At 47.4% G+C, this 12,783-nt stretch overlaps 1 protein-coding gene across 1 annotated transcript; it reads right to left on the minus strand.

Annotated features, from left to right (window-relative positions):
- Positions 1 to 6,516: 6,516 nt before the first annotated feature.
- Positions 6,517 to 11,859, minus strand: LOC123053130 (SNF1-related protein kinase regulatory subunit gamma-1). The gene is made up of 6 exons (XM_044476532.1): positions 11,444 to 11,859; positions 8,715 to 8,887; positions 7,873 to 8,079; positions 7,504 to 7,779; positions 7,112 to 7,275; positions 6,517 to 7,003 (listed from the first exon to the last, which is right to left on the minus strand). Exons 1-6 carry the CDS (start codon positions 11,601 to 11,603, stop codon positions 6,706 to 6,708), a joined length of 1,278 nt encoding a protein of 425 aa, XP_044332467.1. The 5' UTR covers positions 11,604 to 11,859; the 3' UTR covers positions 6,517 to 6,705.
- Between the last annotated feature and the right edge of the window lie 924 nt (positions 11,860 to 12,783).

The following is a 12,783-nucleotide window of genomic DNA, read 5'->3' on the forward strand; positions in this document are numbered from 1 at the left end:
AATACTTACGCTACTTTGCTGCATCACCCTTTCCTCTTCAAGGGAAAATCAATGCAGTGCTCAAGAGGTAGCAGTGCGCGGGGACTCGAACCTCGCCATATCTCAAATAAACGGCGACTTTGACGCCAAAGATCCAAAGATGGCAGCTTATCGTAATGCCGTATTAAAAATGTTGGCTCGGTTCGAGGGGCTTGAATTTCATCACGTCGCCCGAGAAAGTAACCAAGCAGCGGACGTCCTTGCTCGCATCGGTGCTAAGCGCGACCCCGTCCCACCCAACATCTTCCTGGAAAGGCTTTTCAAGCCATCTGTGGTGTGGCAAGGGGAGGGCGGCAACAATAATCCAGATCCGAATACAACTCCAAATCCCGAACACACCGATAGTATCGGGGGCTCAGCCACCGAAGTAACACCGTCGGCCCATTCATTATGGCAGTAATGCTCCATGGACCGAACCTTTCTTGGCCTACATTAATAGGAAGGAGCTCCCCGAAGACCAGAATGAGGCTCGCCGCATCGTCCGGCGCTCGAAGGCCTACAAGGTTCATGACGGAGAGCTCTACAAGAAAAGTACCACCGGAGTACTTCAAAGATGTATCTCCGAAGAAAAGGGGCGGCAGCTTCTAGCGGAAATTCACGCCGGTCTCGGCGGACACCACGCCGCAGCTCGGGCTCTTGTTAGCAAGGCCTTCCGTACTGGGTTTTATTGGTCGACAGCCCGAGCAGACGCACAGGACCTCGTCCAACGCTGCGTCGGATGCCAACTCTTCGCCAACCAAAGCCACATGCCCCCAACTGCCTTACAGACTATCCCCGTCACTTGGACTTTCGCGGTCTGGGGACTGGATATGGTTGGACCCCTTAAAGGGGGAAGCCATAAGAAAAAATATCTGCTGGTTATGATGGACAAATTCACTAATAACCGGTCAAAACGGCTGAGTCCGGCCCGGTGATAGACTTCATATCAGGTGTTGTGCACCGTTATGGTGTCCCACACAGCATCATCACTGACAACGGCTCTAATTTCACAGCCGACGAGGTAAAAACCTGGTGTAATTATCTGGGTATTAAACTCGATTACGCCTTCGTCTACCACCCACAAACCAACGGTCAAGTCGAACGAGCCAACAACCTTATTATGAGCGGCATCAAGCCCAGACTAGTGCGGTCTTTGAAAGAATCAGACAAGCACTGGGTTGAGGAGCTCGACTCCGTACTCTGGGGGCTGCGGACCACGCCCAACCGTACTACCGGATACACACCTTTCTTCATGGTGTATGGCGCAGAGGCCGTATTGCCCTACGATATTATTCACGACTCACCTCGAGTGCGTATGTACGAAGAGAGAGAAGCCGAGCTTGATCGGTAGGACAGCCTAGATGCCCTGGAGGAGGAACGCGATGTCGCAAAAGCCCGTTCAGCATTTTACCAACAGCAGGCTCGAAGATATCAAAGCAGAGAAGTACGGGCCAAGACTTATAACGTTGGCGAACTCGTTCTACGCCTGCCGGAGAAGAAAAAGGACAAACTCAAGCCCAAATGGGAGGGTCCCTTCATAATTGACGAAGTTCTCACTGGAGGAGCATACCGTCTTCGCGATGCATCAGACAATCGCCTCGAGCCGAACCCCTGGAACGCGGCCAGACTCCGAAGATTCTATGCCTAGCGCCAAACCCCTTGTTCGTCTCCTCCTCCCCTGTAGTTTCCATTATTTTTTTCTCTCTTTTCCGATTACTTTCTTCTTTCTCGCTTTAAAGCTTTGGTACGGCTAGACCGCACACTATTGACACATACATCTTTAAATATGTACGTCACTTCTACCTGGGGGCTTCTTGGACAGAGGTTATTGTCATTCCTTGAGCATCAAGCTCCTCACATATGAGTTTTTCCGTATGTACCTTTTCTTTGCCACTATATGCATCGATATGACTTAAGTTTTGGCCAAGCTGGGTTGCCTGGCTCCTGTGCTTATGCCCTACGTTCCCGTTAGTTCGGCTAGGGCATAAAGGGAGCACCTCTGCGATTGTTACTGCCGGGTCAACCGGATGTGTACCTCAGACCGAGTGAAGCCGAAAGCTAGCGTTCTTAAGGGAATATTCAGTCGGTGAATTAGAGATGTTTTTTTAACTCACTCCATTGTGCACCCCCAGAAGTTATACAAACTGTGGTGCTCACATCACACTTCGTACATGTACATTAAATGCATGCACACCCAGGGAAAGGAACCCTTAACGAAACTATTCTCTCTGGAAGATGTTTCTTACGATATCAATGTAATATAACATAGATAGCCGGATACAACTTGTCTGTTCAAGAAACTATGACCCCTACGCCTAGTTTTCCAGGCATACCCCGGCCTATTCGGCCGCGACGGTATTCGGAAACACTCCGCACCTTCGGGTCCGGAGGTTGAAGCGAAAAGGTCTGCCATGACAAATGATATACAATTCAGTTAGAGTTCCACATAATGAGGAAAGTACACAGTCACTTGGACTCGAACACCTCCTCCTCTACACCTTCCAACAGGCAGTCTAACTTACAATCCTGTTGGGAACATTTGGCGGCCACCTCTACTTGGTCATATACTAAACTAACGGGAATTTCTTCCCCATTTGACCCTAACGGTCCAACCCGGGCCATGTGATTTGGATCCAGCTTGGTATATCGCGTTTTCACCATGGCCCAGGCCTCTTGCGCGCCCTCTCGGCAGGCCGATATCTTCCATAGTCGGATACGTCGCCGCGCTCCCTTGAACAGCTCTACAAGCTCCTCCATACTTCCTGGAGGGGAGGCGGATGGCCATAAGGCCTTGGCAACGCTCTGCATGGCCAGCCGGGCATGCTCGTGCACTTGCGACAGTCTTTGCAGCAGATCACTTGATGATCCGAACACCTCCTCTTCAGGACGGCCTGTCAATATACCTGCAAACATGACTATATCATTCCCATTTATCTCTGAACTACTTTAAAAATAGTTCGGACACATACTGAATATGCTGCCCCGCAGCTTCTTGTTCTCCTTCACGGAATCGGCTAGCTGGGCTCGAACATCTTTCAATTCTTCACCCAATGTAGTGTTGGAATCCTTTAGCTTCTTTTTCCCGTCTCTGACGCAGGTCAGCACACGCTCGCCTGCGGCGTGTTGCCTTTTCGCCTCTTTTTCTTCCTCTTGGGCGATTTTCAACTTCTCTTCAAGTCGATCAGACGACCCTATTATGCGATCAGCAGCAGAATTAGCACAGTTGGTATACAATTATTGTTCCTCGATGGAGGGGAACATTACCAGAAGACGGCTTCTTGACGTTTTCCAGTTCGGCAGTAGCAGCATTTAGCTGCGCCCGGCACTGCTCCAGCTCCTGGGCTAGCAAGCAATTCTTCTCTGTAAGGACCTGGTCGTACAACGATCCTTAAATCAGTTGTGCCAACTGCTTTCAGTCTCGGGGACTACGGGCATATGGTTATCCTTTTTTTGACAAAGAAAACTTACCTGCACATCTGTCAGATATTGCTTCGTGGCTCTTCTAAGCCCATCTCGAGCAGCTCGGATGTATGCGTCGCCCGAGCTAAAGGCATTAAAAGCCTCCTCCGAGAACTTGGGGTCTCGCAAGACAGCCCTGCAGCGCCGATGGTTCATGGCACTTTCTACCTCCGAGTTGGTGACAGACATATTTTTCGAACCCCCCAGTCTCCCCTATTGGATCTAAATCCCGGTTGTTGGGAACATCACCGACCGGGTCCCCGGACACAGTTCGGCAAACCCTCTTCCTGCAACCAAACAAACACACGAGTCACAGTCGGATGCGGCCGCTGAAAAGCATGTTTATCCGTACCTCCTCGATGAAGGCCTGGCTGTGTCTTCACCCGCCTTCCTCTTCGAAGGCTTGCCCGGCGCGGGAGCCGATCTCTTCGAAATCGCCGAACGTCTCCCCTGTGAAGCACGATATAGTGCGGTGGGTGAGGCAGAATAAGAGCACTCTTTTAGAGAGGGTGTTTCTTAATTGTTTACATGTGAAGCAGGAAGAAGGCCAGGGTAGTCGGCGGTGATGGCCACTTCAGTGTCGTCATAGCTTGTCTGGTAAAACACTCCCTCCGCAAGCACCACGAATATATCCGGATCCTCTTCAAACCCAGGATCTAGCTCCCGGTTGTGGATCTCCGGCTATGGGGCAGGACTATGAAGTCCTTCGGTGACCTTCTGCCAGTGCTGTCATAACAAACATACTTGAAATTTATCAAAAATAATCCGAAAGTGGAATGAGTGGAATAGAGGGGTTGGGGCTTACCCAACTGGGAGGATCATACATAGAATACCCATCCCTGCGCTTAATGCGAAGAAACTCCTCTTCCTCCCCTTTAAATAGCTCGGCCAATATTTTGGCCAGAGCGGCGGGGGTATCCGGACCCTTCCGGCCATAGCGGGAGGCGTCATCCTCTCCATTGTAGTGCCACATGGGCAGCCCTCTGTATTGTATCGGCTGAACCCCTTGCACTATGGAGGTCGCCATTACCTCGATTATTGTTAGTCCGGACTGAGCGAGCATCTTTATCTTGCTCATAAGCTGGCGAACTTCTGCGCTGTCATTCTCTTCAAGACTTCGGGGACGCCAACTGTGGCGTTTCTTCAGCGGAACGCTCGCAAATTCAGGAAGACCCTTTTGAACTGGGTCAGGAAGCGCGACGTCCTCGATATAGAACCATTCGGAAGGCCATTCTTCGGGTGCCTTCCTTGGTGTGCCAGACAGATATCCAGTATCGGCGATACGCCATACTTCAGCTCCGCCCACTTCAAATATTGACCCCTCGTGATTACGCGGGACAAGACATAACAACTTCCTCCACAGCTCGAAATGAGCCTCGATACCCAGGAATAATTCGCATAAAGCGACGTAACCCGCGATGTGCAGAATGGAGGCAGGGGTGAAGTTGTGCAGCTGGAGACAATAGTATTCCAGAAGCCCTCGGAGGAACGGATGAATGGGAAATCCAACGCCCCTTAGCAGGTAGGGGACCAAACATACTCGCTCTCCCCGGATGGATTGGGAAAGTCCTCTGCCTGAATCTTAGCGTTGAAAGAATCTAGCCCCGCTCGAACAGGAACTAGATCTGCGGGGGGAAGAAGTCCCTGCGTCTGCAACTTCGTCAATTGACTGTGGGACACTGAACACCTCTCCCACTCGCCTTTCTCTGGGCCGGAACGGGTGGAGGAGCTGGGGGCGCTAGCCATGCTGGAATGGTTTCTCCTAAGCAGTTTCCGGGGATTTCCTCTGCGTGGTGCCGAATGGATCTAGGATCCAATCTCTTTAATAGGCACTCTTCCTTGCATGGACGGGGTGTTATCTGCAAAAATACGCTGACCTTCCACCTTCTCTCGACACGTGGAAGGCGAAGTTATTTAACGCGCAGAAGCCGAGGGGAGCGACATTGAACCGATGGCCGAATACATCACTTGGAGATCATTAAAGGAGGAACCCGCCTTGCAATGCCGAAGACAATTTGTGTGCCGAACACCTCGCTATTGAAGACTGGTTCGGGGGCTACTGAGGGAGTCCTGGACTAAGGGGTCCGCGGGCGTCCGGTCTGTTATCCATTGGGCCGGACTGATGGGCTGTGAAGACATGAAGGCCGAAGATTGTACCCGTGTCCGGATTGTACTCTACTTGGCGTGGAAGGCAAGCTTGGCGACCGACTATGAAGATTCCTTCTTATGTAACCAACTCCATGTAACCCTAGATTCCCCCTCAGTGTTTATATAAACCGAAGGGGTTAGTCCGGAAAGGAGATATTCATTACCATAGTCATACAGGCTAGGCTTCTAGGGTTTAGCCATTACGATCTCATGGTAGATCAACTCTTGTAACACTCATATTCATCAAAATAAATCAAACAAGAAGTAGGGTATTACCTCCATAGAGAGGGCCCGAACCTGGGTAAACATCGTGTCCCCCGTCTCCTGTTACCATCGATCCTAAACGCACAGTTCGAGACCCCATACCCGAGATCTGCCGGTTTTGACACCGACACCTCCCCCCATCCATCCACCCATATGGTGGAGTGGTTCTAAGCTAACTACTCTATCACCATCCATCCGTCAATCCAAGGCCACCCCACCATGGGACATGATATGATCTAACTTTGATCACTGATTTGATCAACAAAATATATACTTGCCATTTGAAACTTCTTTCAAATACAAAATACACTGATATTTTTCTGACAATAATACATATATGTTGGTAAAAAAAATCGATGATCGAAGTTAACCCAAATTAAAGTGGCCTTATATAGATGGACGAGGGGGAGCACCATCTACACCTTGAACCTTGGTCTAGCCACCTCATCACTTGCGGTCGCCCATGACCAAGAATGTCTCACCACAAGAGCTTAGCTTAGTAAATGTCAAACATAGCGGCGAAAGATGACAGTGTTCCAAAGCTCACCTTCCAAAAAAGCAGGACCGGTGAAGCAATGATGACAGAATTTATGCAACCGTCAACAAGAAAGAAGAGAGGCATCATCATTCTCATCGCAAAGCTCAGGCAATTCTCAGATTATTCAACGCACACTGTCATCCACCCCATTGGTTCATTAGTCGTCCCCACAGAGGTCTCTCCACAGCAACAGCATCCCCAACCCCAACTTGAGAAGAAGATTGGGAATGAGCAAAAAGATAATGTACATTTTGTTGTACATAGTAGTACAGAGTTTGTCATACGGTACTGTTTGTGGGTAGGGGAACGACGCCGTCGAAGAAATCCCCAAAGTAATGCCGTGGCTCGTGCACCAGCTTGGAGATTATGTCCCTCAGCGTGATCACCCCCTCGGTGTCCCCCTTGTCGTCGACCACGTAGATCCTGTGGATCTTGGTCGAGTCCAGCTTCAGTATGATTTCCTTGATCACGTCGTCTCTTTTGCATGTGATCACGTCGTGCAGCAACGGCGACGCTTCGTGTTGCTCCTGGAGGTGGTGCCGGACCGCGGTAAGGAAATCCTTGGCTGAGATTGTCCTGTGAATGCATCCAGCCAGAGTCATACAAGATTTCTGGCACTTCTTGTGTAGCAATTATCAGGTGCCATGGAAAAGATAAGAAAGCTTATAAAACAGAGTTACAAACCTGTATTGTTTGTATATCTTGGGGGCACTCAAAAGATATTGGACATCTCTGATGCTAATGTTACCAATTGCTTTTGTTCCATTTGTGTCAATAACAGGCACACCACCAACCCCCTTTTCCCTCATCAGTTGGAAGGCTTTTAGGACTGGCTGGTCTTCATTTACCTATATAAAGGGCAACACCAAGGCAACATTGAGTTCTCCTTTCTTCAGCTGCAGGTAAAACAGCTTATGCTCGAGTTTTTCGTTCTTCAGTTGCAGATAAACCAGTTTACAGATGTTCAATTGTATAGCTGTTGAGCAGCTTGATTCTAATAAACCTTGTCCTCCTCATTATGTACATATTAATGTGCCAAACATTTATAAGGATTAGATTACACATTCAGGAGGTACCTTAACAAGTTTGTATGGCTTCATCAGAGGAAGGCCCAGTTCAGAGAGTTTCTTGGTTCCCCAGCTTTCAAACCAAGGAAGTCCAACACACTCTGCAAGCATGTGCACAACGCAAGATTGTGTAATGATATTCTCAATCTGATTCCCCCCCATATCCACCACTGGGAGGCTCTTCATCCTGTACTTGGATAGAAGAAGCAGCATGGTGAGGAATGTGTCAGATGTCTGCAGGGCAAGAAATGGTGCCCACCGGAAGCTTCCTGAGATATCGCCAACCTACGTCATTACAAACTGTGTCATGGATGGGTGCTAACTAGAGGAGAATATAAGTACGTCACCATTTCACTGCAGTGAGAAGGGGTCGGTCACCTTTGTGTTCTTGTAGAACTCAGAGGAAGTAAGGGTTTCAAAAAAGCTTCCACCCACTGATGCAGCTTCATCTGATTCTGAATCAGTAGTGGTTTCTACCCTGCCAGATGACGTTCTTCTGAATGTGAAAGAGCCTAACCTAGATGCTAGATTGGCCACAGGTGATCCAACTGCAGAACCAGCTGTTCCATTACCTGAAGCATCAGACTGATGCATAGAAGAAAAATAAGCAATTATAGTCAGATATGCACGAGCGTGAAAATAATCAGTTCCACAACTGACATTACAAATAAAGCTTACAACTTGCTGCAAGTGTAGTGCATGTACTTGTTTTAAACTACCTACCTTTCGAATCATTCTGAATTTACTTAAAGGTCAGCATATCAGTGATATGAAGATGCATTTTGACAAGATCCTAGAAAGGTGATTGACTCGTTGGACAGTCCAATGATATCAGGCCTAGGTCAAGGTTCATGTATTGTGTATTTAAAATCTTATTCACACAAATGTAGCAATATATTTACAAGTTATCAATTGTGATTTGAAGAGAAATAGAGAGCTCTGATCATGGAGAATACATCAGAACTGAAATCATATCTTCCAAAGCTACCCTCTAGACAAACAAAAAAAAAGTTTTTCACCAAGAGATTAATCTTGTTACTTTCAGATCTACCATTGTGATTTTGTATGTAAAATGGAATTCATTTGGTTTAGATAAGGATAATATTGATCAAAGCTGCAAACATATCAACATGTTTTGACTAATGACTCATGGATTCATGGTGATCAAATCAATCTAGCTTATAAAAATAATTCAACTGAAGAGAGGGAGAGATGCAAACCTGATGAAGCAACCACATTGCAATACCAGCAAATTCCACAATACCGATGTATTTGTCTATCCAAGTAGCATCCTCTGGAGCATCGACGTTTCTTATGGGTGCACTCAAAATTTTATTCTTGGATAATGTCTCAACAGTATCAGAAAGGCTGGCATCCGAAGGTATCTCGATCACTGCACGAAGAAACATCATGGTAGACATTTAGAATGCAGAGTGACTATGAGACAATATGTGGTAAAAGTACATGTTCTGTATATTATTGTTTACAGTCATACATTTCAGTTAAATCATGTCGTTACAAAGCATGGTATCAGCTATTAAAAATATCAAGATATTCGATTTAGTAATGACATATCTATATTTAATAACATGGAACTGTGTTGAACCTATATGATGATGTAACTCCATCACTTCTAAATAGTTTGTTGCCACATAAATGCACCTGTAGGATATATATAAGGTTATAAATTCAAAGGTTCTATATTTGATCATTATACAAAAATGTTTTGGTTTGATTATCTAGTTACCTTGGCGTTTTGCCTAAAAAGGAATTACATTGGCATTTCTTAAAACTTGTTTGACTGAATCGAAGAAGCGAAATGCTGAACACCGTATGTAGCGAGCTCAAGCAAAGCATGCCTAATCAATCTATGATGATACAACTTTATCTAGCTAGAATTGTATATATATGCAGATAAAACACCAAAGATGATTGTGAAAACCAAGGACACAGATTGTACAAACATTACCGACAATATACTGTCGCTAATGTAGTAGCTTAAAGTTTTCTTTAAGAGGTTGCACTGCCGGCTTCTCAATTGAGTGTTGTTATCACGAGTTCATGAAATTAGTAAACAATTTTGATCATTGTAATTCCATTTCATACATTCATATGTATTCTCCATGCAACAACTAATGTCGCTAGTCCCTTAAGTGCAAGTCCAGCCGAACCCCTACGGCCCACCCTGACCCCGCCTATAGCCAAATTTTAGGGAAGTGCAAAAATACTGGCTCCAGCAGAAGCCCTATCCCACCTCCTATCCCGAGGGGATCCAGTAAACAGAGCTTGGGGCACCTCATCACCCTGGCGCTAACCATTTTTTATTCGAGAAACGCTAATCATAATTATGTCCTAATCCATGTTAACTTGGTGTCAACCTACAGAAAATATTAGGGTGTTTCTGTGCTATGGTTGTATGCTAATCAGTGACAATTTGTGCAAATAATAGCTACGTGTTAATCAATGCTAATTGGTGCTAATCATTTCTCCTCAGGTGGGAAATGCAACTAATAATTATGATGTTGATTGATGTTTTTGATGTGGTTCAGTACCATTAGTATACTAAAAGTGTGTCTTAAATATGTTGCTAGAAAGAAGCCCCTATGTGTTGATACAAGTGGTTGTGTTTTGGGGGCTTTGCTTGACTAGCTTGCTCTAAAGTCATATTTCAAGCACCAAAAGAATTCAAGATCCGTATAAACTTCCTCCAGTAGGCATCATTCGGGCTACAAATGAATTTAGCCACAGAGCTAGAACAGAACCCTTGTTGAGAACATTCAGCATGGAATTGGCAAAGTTCAGTTCCAGTTTTGGAGTTGTGACCCTAGCATTACCAACTCACTTGGTTTATCAAGTGGCCAAGTAGGAGTTGCTCATGTTAGCATCATTGATTTTAAAAACTTATCACGAAGGAGTGAGTTCAACACAGAAATAGACGTGGCCAAGTTAGGCAAAAAGTTGATTGCCAAGGCTGCACCTCTTTGTACAGTTTCCTTTATATCGGGACTAAAATCATACATACTGGTCCCCCGCCTCTGTTGAGAAAGGTACTTGTTTTACAAAACAAAAGCTAAAAATATTTTACTTAGCCAACTGGACTAATCTAATTGGGGATTAATAGTTCCAGAAGATATATTGTGATCATGACAGGTACTGGGAGAGTGGAGTTTAGTATAAGCTGATATCAATATACGTCAGTCACATAATATCAATACACGTCATTCACATATATATACATAATTAATTAATGGCATAAAGCAAAGAGAGTCCCGGACGGCTCTTGTTTCGGTGGTCTAACAAGTGAAAAGGACCTCTGAACAAGAGCAAGCACAATTGATGCCTCCCTTAGCCTGAACGAACAGTTGAACTGTACTGGGAGTTTGGAACACTTGCTAGAATCCTTCAGACCTCCACTGCATTTTCACTCGTAAACCAAAACAGTGCTAGTGCCTACTGATATCAAGAATCAACCTGGAAGTGGGCTATGCGCGTTCACTAGAATGGCCACGACAGCGCAAAATTCAGAAGATATACTTCACGTTTGGTATGATGCCCCCTTGGGTCGACATGAATGGCAGGCAGGATAGGGACGAGCACATCACGTCAGCTGCTGAGTGCTGACACGGAGCGCGCACGGCACAGCAAGAGACAAGAGACGATCGAGCATCAGGTCTGCACCAATATCCGCACAGACAACGATACAGATGGAATCGGCATCCAAAGGAGAAATCGCCGGTGGTTCCAATGCTCGACACGGAGCGACGCGAGTTTTTCTTGGCGCTAGGAAACTCGCTCGCTCACAAGCAGTCACATTTGGGGAGACGAACTCGCGCTACGCTACTGTTGTTGCAGCAGAGAAAGACAGGAGCAAACATATACTACTACAGTAGAAGAAAGTAGTAGAAACAAGAGCGCAAGCAAGCAAGCGAGAGAGCGAGAGGATGATTACCTTGCGAGGGGTGGTTGCGCGGGAAGGCGGCGACGGGGATGTCCTCGAAGCAGGAGTTGAGCTTCTCCGACGGGGACAGCTGCGGCTGCGCCACCTCCCACAGGTCCTCCACCCGGTGCCCGATCTCCGCCTCCGGGCTCCGCGGGCTGTCCGTCTCCATCTCCTCTCAGCCCCCTCTCCCCCACTCTGTCTCCCCCTTCTTGGCCGGACCGGAGTACTTCGACTTCCTCCTGGATTCTCCCAACAGCTCTGTAACAAACTGCTGCCTCCTGCGATCTCTCCTCTTGTGCTTGCTGCTACGCGCGGGGAAATGCAAGAGATAAACTCTAAGCCAAATTGCTGCGTCGACGGATGCGGATCCGCTGATTCTAATAATACTGTCACTCCGCCTCCGCAGTCAGTGTAGCGGTGTCTTGTTCTTATCTCTGTCTAAACTGTCAACGCGAGAGGGAGGGGGACAACGACAAGGGCAGGGCCCCGCGTGCGAGTGCGAGGGCGTGCTGTTCTCCGCGGCGTGCGTCGACGAAGCACACTGACAGGTGGGGAGCACAACATAGAGGGACCACATGTCATCGATGCTGCTGGAGATCCAGCTTTGTCCTTGAAGTCTGTTTGGGGCGACCAGACGAGCAAAACCGCTGCGGCGAGGCGGCTCATGGACAGCCCGTGCGGACGTGGCGAGATTAGCTGGTTTTCTTCCTTCTTACCCTCTTTCAGCTGGCTTTGTCAGATATGTGGGGCCCAGGTTAATATATTATATGCAATCCAGAAGGTTCGGGGTGTGCTACGTAGAGGGGCACAATAATAACTACACCCTCGTGCATTTAATACTCCCTCCGTTTTCCTAAATATTTGTCTTTCTAGAGATTTCAACAAGTGACTACATCCGTATGTGGTCATTAAAATATGTCTATATACATCCGTATGTGGTAGTTCATTTGAAATCTCTAAAAAGACAAATATTTAGGAACAGAGGGAGTATAATGCAGTGCATATAGATTTATATAAAAAGTCAAACTTTATAAAGTTTGACCAAGTTTATAACTATGCCTAGGTCCTCTCCCCTTCTTCTTCCCGTGGCGCCCCGCGGGCTACGCTGGAGGAAACCCTAGCCGGTCGCCGTAGCCCCCCTCCTCCACCGCCGTTAGTGGGCGTCGCCGGGCAAAGCCTGCGCTGCGTCGGCATCAGCGGGGCCTGTTCCCTTCCTCACATAGGCCGGGAGCCATGGGAAGTCAGATCCGGCGGAGGCTCACGCGCGCAGCGGCTGGGTGCGCACTCGGCGTCGGCTACGAGCACGAGGAGGCTCGAATGGGAGGAGCGGCGGTCCAGGCGGATGCAGC

The sequence above is a fragment of the Triticum aestivum genome, chromosome 2D, assembly GCF_018294505.1.
Source record: "Triticum aestivum cultivar Chinese Spring chromosome 2D, IWGSC CS RefSeq v2.1, whole genome shotgun sequence".
Lineage (NCBI taxonomy): Eukaryota > Viridiplantae > Streptophyta > Magnoliopsida > Poales > Poaceae > Triticum > Triticum aestivum.